The sequence below is a fragment of the Oncorhynchus gorbuscha genome, unplaced genomic scaffold, assembly GCF_021184085.1.
Source record: "Oncorhynchus gorbuscha isolate QuinsamMale2020 ecotype Even-year unplaced genomic scaffold, OgorEven_v1.0 Un_scaffold_933, whole genome shotgun sequence".
NCBI classification, from domain to species: Eukaryota; Metazoa; Chordata; class Actinopteri; order Salmoniformes; family Salmonidae; genus Oncorhynchus; species Oncorhynchus gorbuscha.
The window spans coordinates 247,560-264,177 of record NW_025745885.1 but is presented as its reverse complement, the minus strand read 5'-3'; the positions used below and the strand labels follow the sequence as shown (position 1 = coordinate 264,177).

General features: G+C 35.8%; 1 protein-coding gene across 1 annotated transcript; it reads right to left on the bottom strand.

Annotated features, from left to right (window-relative positions):
• Nucleotides 1-2,948: 2,948 nt before the first annotated feature.
• LOC124020833 (T-box transcription factor TBX18-like) lies at nucleotides 2,949-15,752 on the bottom strand (the record flags this gene model as incomplete). The annotated part of the gene is made up of 5 exons (XM_046336113.1): nucleotides 15,369-15,752; nucleotides 7,969-8,128; nucleotides 7,242-7,343; nucleotides 6,583-6,754; nucleotides 2,949-3,116 (listed from the first exon to the last, which is right to left on the bottom strand). Coding segments are annotated over exons 1-5 (843 nt in total), but the record flags the coding sequence as incomplete, so codon positions are not given.
• Between the last annotated feature and the right edge of the window lie 866 nt (nucleotides 15,753-16,618).

Below are 16,618 nucleotides of genomic sequence, written 5' to 3'. Positions count from 1 at the left end.
AAACTAAGGAGCTGATTGTGGACTTCAGGAAACAGCAGAGGGAACACCCCCCTATCCACATCGATGGAACAGTAATGGAGAGGGTAGCAAGTTAAGTTCCTCGGCATACACATCACAGACAAACTGAATGGGTCCACTCACACTGACAGAGTCGTGAAGAAGGCGCAGCAGCGCCTCTTCAACCTCAGGAGGCTGAAGAAATTTGGCTTGTCACCAAAAGCACTCACAAACTTCTACAGATGCACAATCAAGAGCATCCTGGCGGGCTGTATCACCGCCTGGTACGGCAACTGCTCCGCCCTCAACCGTAAGGCTCTCCAGAGGGTAGTGAGGTCTGCACAACGCATCACCGGGGGCAAACTACCTGCCCTCCAGGACACCTACACCACCCGATGTTACAGGAAGGCCATAAAGATCATCAAGGACATCAATCACCCGAACCACTGCCTGTTCACCCCGCTATCATCCAGAAGGCGAGGTCAGTACAGGTGCATCAAAGCTGGGACCGAGAGACTGAAAAACAGCTTCTATCTCAAGGCCATCAGACTGTTAACCAGCCACCACTAACATTGAGTGGCTGCTGCCAACACACTGTCATTGACACTGACCCAACTCCAGCCACTTTAATAATGGAAATTGATGGGAAATTATGTAAATATATCACTAGCCACTTTAAACAATGCTACCTTATATAATGTACTTACCCTACATTATTCATCTCATATGCATACGTATATACTGTACTCTACATCATCGACTGCATCCTTATGTAATACATGTATCACTAGCCACTTTAACTATGCCACTTTGTTTACTTTGTCTACATACTCATCTCATATGTATATACTGTACTCGATACCATCTACTGTATGCTGCTCTGTACCATCACTCATTCATATATCCTTATGTACATATTCTTTATCCCCTTACACTGTGTATAAGACAGTAGTTTTGGAATTGTTAGTTAGATTACTTGTTGGTTATCACTGCATTGTCGGAACTAGAAGCACAAGCATTTCGCTACACTCGCATTAACATCTGCTAACCATGTGTATGTGACAAATAAAATTTGATTTGATTTGATTTGATGAGTAGATATCATTGGAGATCAGTAGAGACCCGTAGATACCATTGGAGATCAGTAGAGACCCGTAGATACCAGTAGAGATCAGTAGAGACCAGTAGATACCATTGGAGATCAGTAGAGACCAGTAGATACCAGCAGAGATCAGTAGAGAATAGTAGAGACCAGTATATACCATTAAAGATCAGTAGAGACCAGTAGATACCATTGGAGATCAGTAGAGAATTGTAGATACCAGTAGTTACAATTGGAGATCAGTAGAGACCAGTAGATACCATTAGAGATCAGTAGAGACCAGTAGATACCAGTATAGATCAGTAGAGACCAGTAGATACCATTGGAGATCAGTAGAGAATTGTAGATACCAGTAGTTACAATTGGAGATCAGTAGAGACCAGTAGATACCATTAGAGATCAGTAGAGACCAGTAGATACCAGTAGAGATCAGTAGAGACCAGTAGATACCAGCAGAGATCAGTAGAGAATAGTAAAGACTAGTAGAAACAAGTGAAGACCAGTAGATACCAGTAGAGATCAGTAGAGAATAGTAAAGACTAGTAGAAACAAGTGAAGACCAGTAGATAGCGTTAGAGTCGAGTTAACTCCAGTAGAATCGAATAAAGTAAACTAGAGACCAGTAAAAAAACAGTAGAGACCAGGCTCTTTCTCAATTATCATCTCCTCAACTCCTCCTTTTTATCTGCGTTAGCACTAAGACAAGGTGGAAAATGTTACAAAACTCCCTTAGCTTACTTCACAGAGAACGTGGCTAAATGTTGATACAACAGATAGGAGAGCAGACGAGTGTCTAAACCTACAAAAATAGAGCCCCACAGCGTGCCGTGCTAACAGGTTCCCACTACATAACTCAGCCACAAACTCCAGGAAGAGCATGCTGCACATGCCCCATCTGTTTCTTGATTACATCACACTTCCTGTGATTGGTGGTTTGAAGCTCACCACCGCCAACCCTTAATCTGAAGTGTAGTTACATGGTATCATGGCTAGTGGCTAACGTTAGCCAGCTTGAGCTAGCATACGAACTACAAACTCTGTAGCACAGAGTAGATCTCCATATGAGGTTGAGAAATAGTGCATTGTGGGCAGTTTACAAGTTACCTGGAAATAAATTAATAAATATGTAATAACCCAAAAACATAACTATGTTTGAAGTTATAGGTAACCAGATGGTGACTACAGCTAAGTTACTTTGACCACACTGTGTTGTTTCAGAACTCTCGTTTCCTTCCCTTTAACTCTAATACTCTACAGTCAGAACTCTCGTTTCCTTCCCTTTAACTCTAATATTCTACAGTCAGAACTCTCGTTTCCTTCCCTTTAACTCTAATACGCTCTTCAGACAGAACTCTCGTTTCCTTCCTTTAACTCTAATACTCTACAGTCAGAACTCTCGTTTCCTTCCCTTTAACTCTAATACTCTCTACAGTCAGAACTCTCGTTTCCTTCCCTTTAACTCTAATACTCTTCAGACAGAACTCTCGTTTCCTTCCCTTTAACTCTAATACTCTACAGTCAGAACTCTCGTTTCCTTCCCTTTAACTCTAATACTCTACAGTCAGAGCTCTCCTGCCTTTACTGTGTTCTGAGCTGGATGGTGAGAAAACGTTTGTTTACGGTTAGTTTGTCTATATTTTGTGAATGTTGTGTGGATGTTACCTGTTCGTTCTGGTTTGGTTGTGTGAATGTTGTGTAAATATTGCGTGCATGTTCTATAAGTTATATGGAAAGGTTTGCTGTTGGTTCTAGTAGCCAGTGTCGTGGTATAGTGGCTAGTGTATGTATGGTTGTCTGTAGGTCCTGATACAGTTGTGTGAATGTTGTTAAAACGTTATATGAATGTTACCTGTTGGTTCTGGTATGCGGTGACAGTGGTGAAGACAGTCTCTGGGAAGCTGAGTGTTCTGGTTCCGTCTCCCTGGGGAACGGCTCTAACATGAGACAGCTCCTCGCCACGTTCCTTCTGAATCACATGCACACGTGGCTGGTACTTATGCATGGAGTGGAGAATGATCTGAACACACACACACACACAGCCCGGTTAGGGCACAATTAGACTGCAGCAGAATTACACACGCGGGTGCACACAATTACACACCAATGGAATTACCTGCTATATTCCCACGCCGTAAGGCACAAATGCATACTTAAACACACACAGACACACACAGACACACACAGACACACACAGACACACACAGACACACACATACTGTTGTCTTTGAACGGCCAAAAACTTTTTCTTCTGCCTGAGGGCTTAAGTCTGATTAACATATAACAATGATTCTGAAACATTAAAATTAAACTAAACTAATCTTCCAGCCTGGTCTCATAGACAAGACGTAACATAATAAATGTAAATTCGGCACACTCGAATTAGTATGATATGTTACGTTTGCATAAAAGAGAAGGTTACTTAAAGCAAAAATGAAAGTAGGGTGGGTGGTCGGGGTGGATGGGTGAGCATTTAAAGCCAAAGTCTAGCAACCCAAAGGAAAATGAAAGCATTTTAGCTAATTAGCAACTTCGCAACTACTTACAAGCTACTTTAGCTACTTTGTAATTACTTAGCATGTAGGATAACCCTTCCCCTAACCCTTAACCCTTTAACATAACTCCTAACCCTAACCCCTAGTTAATGTTAGCCACCTAGCTAACGTTAGCATTCGCCACTTAGCTAACGTTACCCACAACAAATTGGAATTCGTAACTTAATATCATACATTTAGAAAATACGTAACATAATGTACGAATTGCAATTTGTAACGTATTATACGAATTGGAGGATGGACACCCACAGATGAATACACGCCATACATATCAAACTAACTGTCCTGCATATCAAACTAACTGTCCTGCATATCAAACTAACTGTCCTGCATATCAAACTAACTGTCCTGCATATCAAACTAACTGTCCTGCATATCAAACTAACTGTCCTGCATATCATACTAACTGTCCTGCATATCAAACTAACTGTCCTGCATATCAAACTAACTGTCCTGCATATCAAACTAACTGTCCTGCATATCAAACTAACTGTCCTGCATATCATACTAACTGTCCTGCATATCAAACTAACTGTCCTGCATATCATACTAACTGTCCTGCATATCATACTAACTGTCCTACATATCATACTAACTGTCCTGCATATCAAACTAACTCTCCTACATATCATACTAACTGTCCTGCATATCAAACTAACTCTCCTACATATCATACTAACTCTCCTACATATCAAACTAACTCTCCTACATATCATACTAACTCTCCTACATATCATACTAACTCTCCTACATATCATACTAACTGTCCTACATATCAAACTAACTGTCCTGCATATCAAACTAACTGTCCTGCATATCATACTAACTGTCCTGCATATCAAACTAACTCTCCTACATATCATACTAACTCTCCTACATATCATACTAACTGTCCTACATATCAAACTAACTGTCCTGCATATCAAACTAACTGTCCTGCATATCAAACTAACTGTCCTGCATATCATACTAACTGTCCTGCATATCATACTAACTGTCCTGCATATCATACTAACTGTCCTGCATATCATACTAACTGTCCTGCATATCATACTAACTGTCCTGCATATCATACTAACTGTCCTGCATATCATACTAACTGTCCTGCATATCATACTAACTGTCCTGCATATCATACTAACTGTCCTACATATCATACTAACTGTCCTGCATATCATACTAACTGTCCTGCATATCAAACTAACTGTCCTGCATATCATATTAACTGTCCTGCATATCATACTAACTGTCCTGCATATCATACTAACTGTCCTACATATCATACTAACTGTCCTGCATATCATACTAACTGTCCTGCATATCATACTAACTGTCCTGCATATCATACTAACTGTCCTGCATATCATACTAACTGTCCTGCATATCATACTAACTGTCCTGCATATCATACTAACTGTCCTGCATATCAAACTAACTGTCCTACATATCATACTAACTGTCCTACATATCATACTAACTGTCCTGCATATCATACTAACTGTCCTGCATATCATACTAACTCTCCTACATATCATACTAACTGTCCTGCATATCATACTAACTGTCCTGCATATCATACTAACTCTCCTACATATCATACTAACTGTCCTACATATCATACTAACTGTCCTGCATATCATACTAACTGTCCTACATATCATACTAACTGTCCTGCATATCATACTAACTCTCCTACATATCATACTAACTCTCCTACATATCATACTAACTGTCCTGCATATCATACTAACTGTCCTGCATATCATACTAACTGTCCTGCATATCATACTAACTGTCCTACATATCATACTAACTGTCCTGCATATCATACTAACTGTCCTACATATCATACTAACTGTCCTACATATCATACTAACTGTCCTGCATATCATACTAACTGTCCTGCATATCATACTAACTGTCCTGCATATCATACGAACTGTCCTGCATATCATACTAACTGTCCTGCATATCATACTAACTGTCCTGCATATCATACTAACTGTCCTACATATCATACTAACTGTCCTACATATCATACTAACTGTCCTGCATATCATACTAACTGTCCTGCATATCATACTAACTGTCCTGTATATCATACTAACTGTCCTACATATCATACTAACTGTCCTACATATCATACTAACTGTCCTGCATATCATAATAACTGTCCTACATATCATACTAACTGTCCTGCATATCATACTAACTGTCCTGCATATCATACTAACTGTCCTGCATATCATACTAACTGTCCTGCATATCACACTAACTGTCCTGCATATCATACTAACTGTCCTACATATCATACTAACTGTCCTACATATCATACTAACTGTCCTACATATCATACTAATTACCATACATATCACACTAATTACAATACATATCATACTAACTGTCATACTGTCATATCCTACTGTCATATCATACTAGTTACCATACACGTCACACTAATTACCATACACGTCACACTAATTACCATACACGTCACACTAATTACCATACACGTCATACTAATTACCATACACGTCATACTAATTACCATACACGTCATACTAATTACCATACACGTCATACTAATTACCATACACGTCATACTAATTACCATACACGTCATACTAATTACCATACACGTCATACTAATTACCATACACGTCATACTAATTACCATACACATCATACGAATTACCATACACGTCATACTAATTACCATACACATCATACTAATTACCATACATATCATACTAATTACCATACATATCATACTAATTGGAGGATGAAACTTCTGGGGGAAATATGATGTATTTATTTCCTCTGAAAACAACCCAGATATGATAATGTTTCATAATATAATATAGTAATATAATAAATCAAATCAAATGTATTTATATATACACAGTAGGTAGTGTTGTCTAGGTAACCTACATGCCCCTGGTCATCCAGCTCATTATTGGTCAGTTTGAGTTTGTCGAAGCTGATCACCTGACGCATCCAAGTCTCACCAGAAGCCAGCGAGTCCGGGTGGACATACACACGTGGTGGAACCGGGGAATCTGCGTTTCCCGCAGCCATCCACTTGGAGCTGTGGTACACGTACCTGCACACACAGAGAATAACTTCCAGACGGGTTCCTGTTACTGTAACATTTGTTGGTAGACCTTCAGGCCTGGGAGGTTAGGAGGTCAGCTGTGCAAAAGGAGATTATCTTCCCAAACGGCACGGGGATACAACCATCTCTGACTGATCAACAGACAGATCAACACCATTTGTCCTGCTCCAGCCTCTGGCCACCGAAGAAAATGATTTTACCAAAACCTTAATCCTCGCGGGTTTAAGCTATATTAAATATAGCCTACCATGTTACCTCCATATACTATACCCACAATACGACACACCTTGTTTTGTGCATGTGTTACAGAGAACTATTGAAATGTCTCCCATCTTAACCACCCCTAGCACTGTTAGTCTATATAGCCTATTTCAACTTTGACCAAAACTACAGAAATAGCCTGTAGCCACAGTAGAACTATAATTGATATATACTATAATAAATGATTAGTAAATTATTTGGTATTATTCCTCACCTGTATCTTTTGTTGTCCATGGGGATAATGTCCATGGCGATGTAATACTGCTGGTGCGGGTCCAGACCCGAGATCTTCACGCGCATAGCGGGGAACATCCGCCTGCACCGGGAAAACAGAAAGTCGATGTCCGACATTAAATAGAGTTACATAAATGCCTCATATCTGTATGCATCATAGTCAGGTAGTCATATTTACAATGGCTGACATTAGGATTTCACATAACACGAAATGATCCTACACATTTCTCACAGATGGATATATCCGCCCATTAGACTAATATATGATTCTGAAATGGAGCCTGTCAGAATATAAAAAAACATTTAATCACCGATAGGCTCCGACAGGAGTTTCTAAATGATGCTTTAAATGAGATTAGAATAAACAAATATTTAAAACATTGTTATTGTTATTATTAGTCGAAGCTCTACATTTTTTTTACAACATTGCTACCAAATAATGTTTACGATATTTCCTTTTCTTAAACTTTGAGCTTCTTATAAATGAATCAGTCCGATGAATAAAACATAACTTTATATTTATAATATTATACATAAACGTTCTGCTATGATAGAATTCGTTTATCTAAAACATCCTTTCAACTTCAACACGAAGACTTATTTGTTATTTGTTCGATTCGATTCTTTTCCCTTTCTTCTTTATTGCATCTGTCAATGAGACGTACATGTCATATAATGTGTGTGATGACGTTTATTTCTTCTCCCACCTGCCGGCCTTCGTGATGATCATCTCCGTGCCAATCTCGTGAAACCGTTTCCACAGGTCGGAGCCCTGCAAGTCCACGCTCATCTCCTCTCCGGGAACCGTTACTGTTACCGGCGGCGTGCGCTGGGCCTGGGCCTCCAACACCACGTCACAACTCTCCGCTACGGAAAGACAGTTGAATGTTTTAATGTAATAATACTACTGGTACAATAGGCTACTAATAGTCTAGTGATCACAGGCCTAAAGGTACAGTTAGAGAGGGGGGGGGTGTATGTGCGCGTGCGTGTGTATGTGTGTGTGTGTGTGTGTGTGTTATAATAATCATGGCTCTCTAAACAGCTAATCGCCAAACGGGCCGTGTCTGTTCCGCTCCTCAGGCCAGACCTGACCAGAGCAGGCTGGTACGTTTGTGTTGCTGTCAGAATAGGTATTCAGGCCACAATAGGACAGGATGCACAACTATATGGGACAGGTTTAAACAACTATATAGGACAGGTTTAAACAACTATATAGGACAGGTTTAAACGATTCTATAGGACAGGAAACAACAACTCAATAGGACAGGAATTAACAACTATATAGGACAGGTTTAAACGACTATATAGGACAGGAATGAACAACTATATAGGACAGGTTTAAACAACTATATAGGACAGGTTTAAACGATTCTATAGGACAGGAAACAACAACTCAATAGGACAGGAAACAACAACTCAATAGGACATGTTTAAACAACTATATAGGACATGTTTAAACAACTCAATAGGACAGGTTTAAACAACTCTACTCGGTGACATGTTATTAGCGTTACTGTCGCATTTATTAATTTACCACCATTTTGGTTTTACTGTATCACGGTGATGCCTAAATTATCACCAATAAAAACAACTCGCGATACTGGAGCCACAACCCTCTTTCAGACGTATAACCAGGATGATATTATTTTATTTTACAATTTAACAGTGCAGTGTTTGTGTGTTTTTAATGCATGTATAAACCCCGTTCATATAACGGCTCCGTTCAGGGGCCATTTTCCTGCCCCTAATTGGAATGTTTATGATTGTAACGCGACTCATAAAGCCGCCTATTACTCACTGGCATAGCTGTTTCTATCTACCAGACCGATAACCGGATAATATATCACATATCTACAGTAGAGCGGGGACTATAATCACCACATCATTCATGTTTGAATAATTATTTTACAGATGTAACATGTGATTTACTTAGGCTAATGTTTCAAAAGCTGTGAGTTTATGAACTAGGCCTATAGGTTAAATAGTTCCAAACCCTATGCTAAATGTTTATCTTTTGTAAATATATAATTGTAGACCTGTTCAAGTGTATACGTCATTAAGCTTATGTATCGTTATTAGGCTATTATTATAGCTGTGCACTTGGTTGTTGAAGATTACTCTTTTATTGAATTTAATACATACTTAAATTCATTCATGCCTTAATTTAGATATTGTCAAGAATTAGGTTCCGAAAACCTCGGAGCTTATTGTTGAGGTCATTCAGAAAGCGAAACTATAGATTCAGTTACAGCAATATAACAACCACATTCAACAACAGCCATTAACAAATACTTACAGGTCAACAAGACATACTAATAATAATATAACAACATTAAACATAAATACAGGTCAATAATACTACTACTAATATAACAACCATTAATACAGGTCAATAATACTAATAATAATAATATTATAACAACAACCATTAATACAGCTCAATAATACTACTAATAATATAACAACCATTAATACAGCTCAATAATACTACTAATAATATAACAACAACAAACATTAATACAGGTCAATAATACTACTACTAATAATAATATAACAACAACCATTAATAAGGTCAATAATACTACTAATAATAATATAACAACAACAACCATTAATACAGGTCAATAATACTACTATAATATAAACAACCATTAATAACTACAACCATTAATACAGATCAATAATACTAATAATAATAATAATACAACCATTAATACAGGTCAATAATACTACTAATAATAATAATAATATAACAACCATTAATACAGGTCAATAATACTACTAATAATAATAATAATATAACAACCATTAATACAGGTCAATAATACTACTAATAATAATATAACAATAACAACCATTAATACAGGTCAATAATACTACTACTAATAATATAACAACAACCATTAATACAGGTCAATAATACTACTACTAATAATAATATAACAACCATTAATACAGGTCAATAATACTACTAATAATAATATAACAACAACCATTAATACAGGTCAATAATACTACTAATAATAATATAACAACAACCATTAATACAGGTCAATAATACTACTAATAATAATATAACAACAACCATTAATACAGGTCAATAATACTACTAATAATAATATAACAACCATTAATACAGGTCAACAATACTAATAATATAACAACAACCATTAATACAGCTCAATAATACTACTAATAATATAACAACCATTAATACAGGTCAATAATACTACTACTAATATAACAACCATTAATACAGGTCAATAATACTACTACTAATATAACAACCATTAATACAGGTCAACAATACTACTAATAATAATATAACAACCATTAATACAGGTCAATAATACTACTAATAATATAACAACCATTAATACAGGTCAATAATACTACTAATAATAATATAACAACAACCATTAATACAGGTCAATAATACTACTACTAATAATATAACAACAACAACCATTAATACAGGTCAATAATACTACTACTAATAATATAACAACAACAACCATTAATACAGGTCAATAATACTACTAATAATATAACAACCATTAATACAGGTCAAAAATACTACTAATAATAATAATATAACAACCATTAATACAGGTCAATAATACTACTACTAATAATAATATAACAACCATTAATACAGGTCAATAATACTACTAATAATAATAATATAACAACCATTAATACAGGTCAATAATACTACTAATAATAATATAACAACCATTAATACAGGTCAATAATACTACTACTAATAATAATATAACAACAACCATTAATACAGGTAATAATAAATAATAATACAACCATTAATACAGGTCAATAATACTACTAATAATAATATAACAACAACAACCATGAATACAGGTCAATAATACTACTAATAATATAACAACAACCATTAATACAGGTCAATAATACTACTAATAATAATATAACAACCATTAATACAGGTCAACAATACTAATAATAATAATAATATAACAACCATTAATACAGGTCAATAATACTACTACTAATAATAATATAACAACCATTAATACAGGTCAATAATACTACTACTAATAATAATATAACAACCATTAATACAGGTCAATAATACTACTACTAATAATAATATAACAACCATTAATACAGGTCAATAATACTACTAATAATAATATAACAACAACAACCATGAATACAGGTCAATAATACTACTAATAATATAACAACAACCATTAATACAGGTCAATAATACTACTAATAATAATATAACAACCATTAATACAGGTCAACAATACTAATAATATAACAACAACCATTAATACAGCTCAATAATACTACTAATAATACTAATACTAATAATATAACAACAATATTAATACAGGTCAATAATACTACTAATAATAATATAACAACATTAATACAGGTCATTAATACAACCATTAATACAGGTCAATAATACTACTACTAATAATATCAATAATACTAACTAATAATAATATAACAACCATTAATACAGGTCAATAATACTAATAATAATAATAATAATAACAATAATAATAATATAACAACCATTAATACAGGTCAATAATACTACTAATAATAATATAATATAACAACCATTAATACAGGTCAATAATACTACTAATAATAACAACAACCATTAATACAGGTCAATAATAACTAAATAATATAACAACCATTAATACAGGTCAATAATACTACTACTAATAATAATATAACAACCATTAATACAGGTCAATAATACAACAACAACCATTAATACAGGTCAATAATACTACTAATAATAATATAACAACCATTAATACAGGTCAATAATAATAATAATAAACAACAACAACCATTACTAATAATAATAATATAACAACCATTAATACAGGTCAATAATACTACTTACTAATAATAATATAACAACCATTAATACAGGTCAATAATACTACTACTAATAATATAACAACAACCATTAATACAATAATACCATTAATACAGGTCAATAATACTACTAATAATAATTAATACAGGTCAATAATACCATTAATATAACAGGTCAATAATACTACTAATAATAATAATAAGGTCAACCATTAATACAACCATTAATACAGGTCAATAATACTACTAATAATAATAATATAACAACCATTAATACATGTCAATAATACTACTAATAATAATAATATAACAACCATTAATACAGGTCAATAATACTACTACTAATAATAATATAACAACCATTAATACAGGTCAATAATACTACTAATAATAATAATAATACAGGTCAATAATACCATTAATACAACAACCATTAATACAGGTCAATAATACAATAATAATATAACAACCATTAATAATCAATATAACAACCATTAATACAGGTCAACAATACTAATAATAATATAACAACAACAACCATTAATACAGGTCAATAATACTACTAATAATAATATAACAACCATTAATACAGGTCAATAATACTACTACTAATAATATAACAACAACCATTAATACAGGTCAATAATACTAATAATAATAATATAACAACAACAACCATTAATGCAGGTCAATAATACTACTAATAATAATATAACAACAACCATTAATACAGGTCAATAATACTACTACTAATAATAATATTACACACATTAATACAGGTCAATAATACTACTAATAATATAACAACCATTAATACAGGTCAATAATACTACTAATAATAATATAACAACCATTAATACAGGTCAATAATACTACTAATAATAATATAACAACAACAACCATTAATACAGGTCAATAATACTACTAATAATATAACAACAACCATTAATAATAATAATATAACAACAACCATTAATACATGTCAATAATACTACTAATAATAATATAACAACCATTAATACAGGTCAATAATACTACTAATAATAATATAACAACCATTAATACAGGTCAATAATACTACTAATATGGTCCTTCTGTAGCTCAGTTGGTAGAGCATGGTGCTAACCCTAACCCTACTAATAATAATATAACAACAACCATTATTACAGGTCAATAATACTACTAATAATAATATAACAACCATTAATACAGGTCAATAATACTACTAATAATAATATAACAACAACAACCATTAATACAGGTCAATAATACTACTAATAATAATATAACAACCATTAATACAGGTCAATAATACTACTAATATGGTCCTTCTGTAGCTCAGTTGGTAGAGCATGGCGCTAACCCTAACCCTACTAATAATAATATAACAACAACCATTATTACAGGTCAATAATACTACTAATAATAATATAACAACCATTAATACAGGTCAATAATACTACTAATAATATATCTGCGGTGCATTCAGAAAGTATTCAGACTGCTTGACTTTTTCCACATTTTATTACGTTACAGCCTTATTCTAAAATTGATTAAATAGTTTCTTCCCCTCGTCAATCTACACACAATATCTCATAATGTCAAAGCAAAAACAGGTTTATAGAAATGAATGCTAATTGATAAAAAATAAAAAACTATTTAAACTATTTAACATATTTAGAAAAGTATTCAGACCCTTTACTTTGTTGAAGCACCTTAGACAGTCATTACAGAATCAAGTCTTCTTGGGTATGACTCTTCAAGCTTATCAAACCTGTATTTGGGGAGTTTCTCCCATTCTTCTCTGCAGATCCTCTCAAGCTCTGTCAGGTTGGATGGAGAGTGTTGCTGCACAGCTATTTTCAGGTCTCTCCAGAGATATTAGGTCGGGTTCAAGTCCTGGCTCTGGCTGGGCCGCTCAAGGACATTCAGAGACTTGTCCCGAAGCCACTCCTGCCTTGTCTGAGGTTCTGAGTGATCTGGAGCAGGTTTTCATCAAGGATCTCTCTGTACTTTGCTTTGTTCATCTTTCCCTCGATCATGACTAGTCTCCCAGTACCTGCCGCTGAAAAACATCACCATCACCACCACCATGCTTCACCGTAGGGATGGTGCCAGGTTTCCTCCACACGTGACGCTTGGCATTCAGGCAAAATAGTTCAATCTTGGTTTCATCAGACCAGAGAATCTTGATTCTCGTGGTCTGAGTCCTTTAGGTGCCTTTTGGCAAACTCCAAGCGGACTGTCATGTGTCTTTTACTGAGGAGTGGATTCCGTCTGGCCACTACCATAAATGTCTGTTTGGTTGAGTGCTGCAGAGATGGTTGTCCTTCTGGAAGATTCTCCCATCTCCACAGAGGACCTCTGGAACTCTGTCAGTTTGACCATAAGTTTCAAGGCCCTTCTCCCCCGGTTGCTCAGTTTGGAGGGGCAGACAGTTCTAGGAAGAGTCTCCGTGGTTCCAAACTTCTTCCATTTAAGAATGATGGAGGCCACTGTGTTCTTGGGGAGCCTTCCCCAGATCTGTGCCTCGGCACAATCCTGTCTCTGAGCTCTATGTACAATTCCTTCGACTTTATGACTTGGTTTTTGCTCTGACATGCGCTGTCAACTGTGGGACCTTGTATAGACAGGTGTGAGCCTTTCCAAATCATGTCCAATTAATTGAATTTACTCCAATCAAGTTGTAGAAACATCTCAAGGATGATCAATGGAAACAGGATGCACATGAGCTCAAATTCGAGTTTCATAGCAAAAGGTCTGAATACTAAATAAGGTATTTCTGTTTTTATTTATTTTGTATTAATTAGTAAAATTTTCTAAAAGCCTGTTTCGGCTTTGTCATTATGGGGTATTTTATGTAGATTGATGAGATACATTTTCTTTTGTTTAATCCGTTTGAGAATAAGGGGTCTGATTAAATCTGCAGTTCTATTCCTTCTGAGTGAAAGTCACTGTTAGAATAGTTGTAGCCTAATAATTCTTCTTTCGTCAGTGTTCAGTTTACTATCTGCATGCAGCTATATTTGGTTTATCTTGCGTAACTAGTTAGTTAGCGTAACTAGACTATAGTGTGAGAGAGTTTAGGCTACGTGTTGTAGATGTGTGTGGAGGGTTTGGAGCTGATATGATAGAGCCTCGGAGTGGCGGTGAGGGTATTTTAACTTTTATCCGGTGCCATCAGTCCACTGCAACCGGAACGGTCTTTACTTACGCGAGACGTCACTAGCACACTCTATTCCGCTGCCCCGGTCGATGGCGCGGTCGTACACCTTCTTCTCTCTCTCCCCTCCGTTAGCGGGAAGTTCCAACACCTCGGTCCACTCATCAAGACAGCACACTCCGGTGTCGTCCCCCCCGAGCTTCCGTGTCTTCTCTGCCCCGATGAGAGCTTCCACCGAGAACGCGTGCGCCTTGACGCTCAGATTGCACGAAGAGCGTCGCTTCTCTGCCATTCCACCGACTGACCGTAGAGAGACGCACGAGAGGAAGAAAGCTGTCGCGCTAAAGAGAAGTGAAGTCAAGTCAAGTGAAAAGTTAATCCGAAGGGCTTCCACGGTAGCCTGGTACCAGAGCTGTGGGTCTTTATGACGCTCCTCTCGTTTAGCTATGGCCCGTTCAGGACTGACATTGGGCAGTGTAATCTAAGGGGTGTTGCTGGGCTGGGCAGCCAGCTGTCAATCTATCTGCCTCCTGGCCAATAGGAGCCCTGATCTAATGCTCTGCATATTTGTCCACCAGTGGTTTAATGTTACCGCTAACCAGTGGTTTAATGTTACCGCTAACCGGTGGTTTAATGTTACCATTAACTGGTGGTTTAATGTTACCGCTAACCAGTGGTTTAATGTTACCATTAACTGGTGGTTTAATGTTACCACTAACTGGTGGTTTAATGTTACCGCTAACCAGTGGTTTAATGTTACCTCTTACCAGTGGTTTAATGTTACTAACCAGTGGTTTAATGTTACCTCTAACCGGTGGTTTAATGTTACCGTTAACTGGTGGTTTAATGTTACCTCTAACCGGTGGTTTAATGTTACCGTTAACTGGTGGTTTAATGTTACCACTTACCAGTGGTTTAATGTTACCACTTACCAGTGGTTTAATGTTACCACTAACCAGTGGTTTAATGTTACCGTTAACCAGTGGTTTAATGTTACCGCTAACCAGTGGTTTAATGTTACCGCTAACCAGTGGTTTAATGTTACCATTAACTGGTGGTTTAATGTTACCGCTAACCAGTGGTTTAATGTTACCGCTAACCAGTGGTTTAATGTTACCATTAACTGGTGGTTTAATGTTACCACTAACCAGTGGTTTAATGTTACCGTTAACTGGTGGTTTAATGTTACCACTAACCAGTGGTTTAATGTTACCGTTAACTGGTGGTTTAATGTTACCACTTACTGGTGGTTTAATGTCTTGTAAATGATGTGGTAATGTAATGTAAATGATGTGGTAATG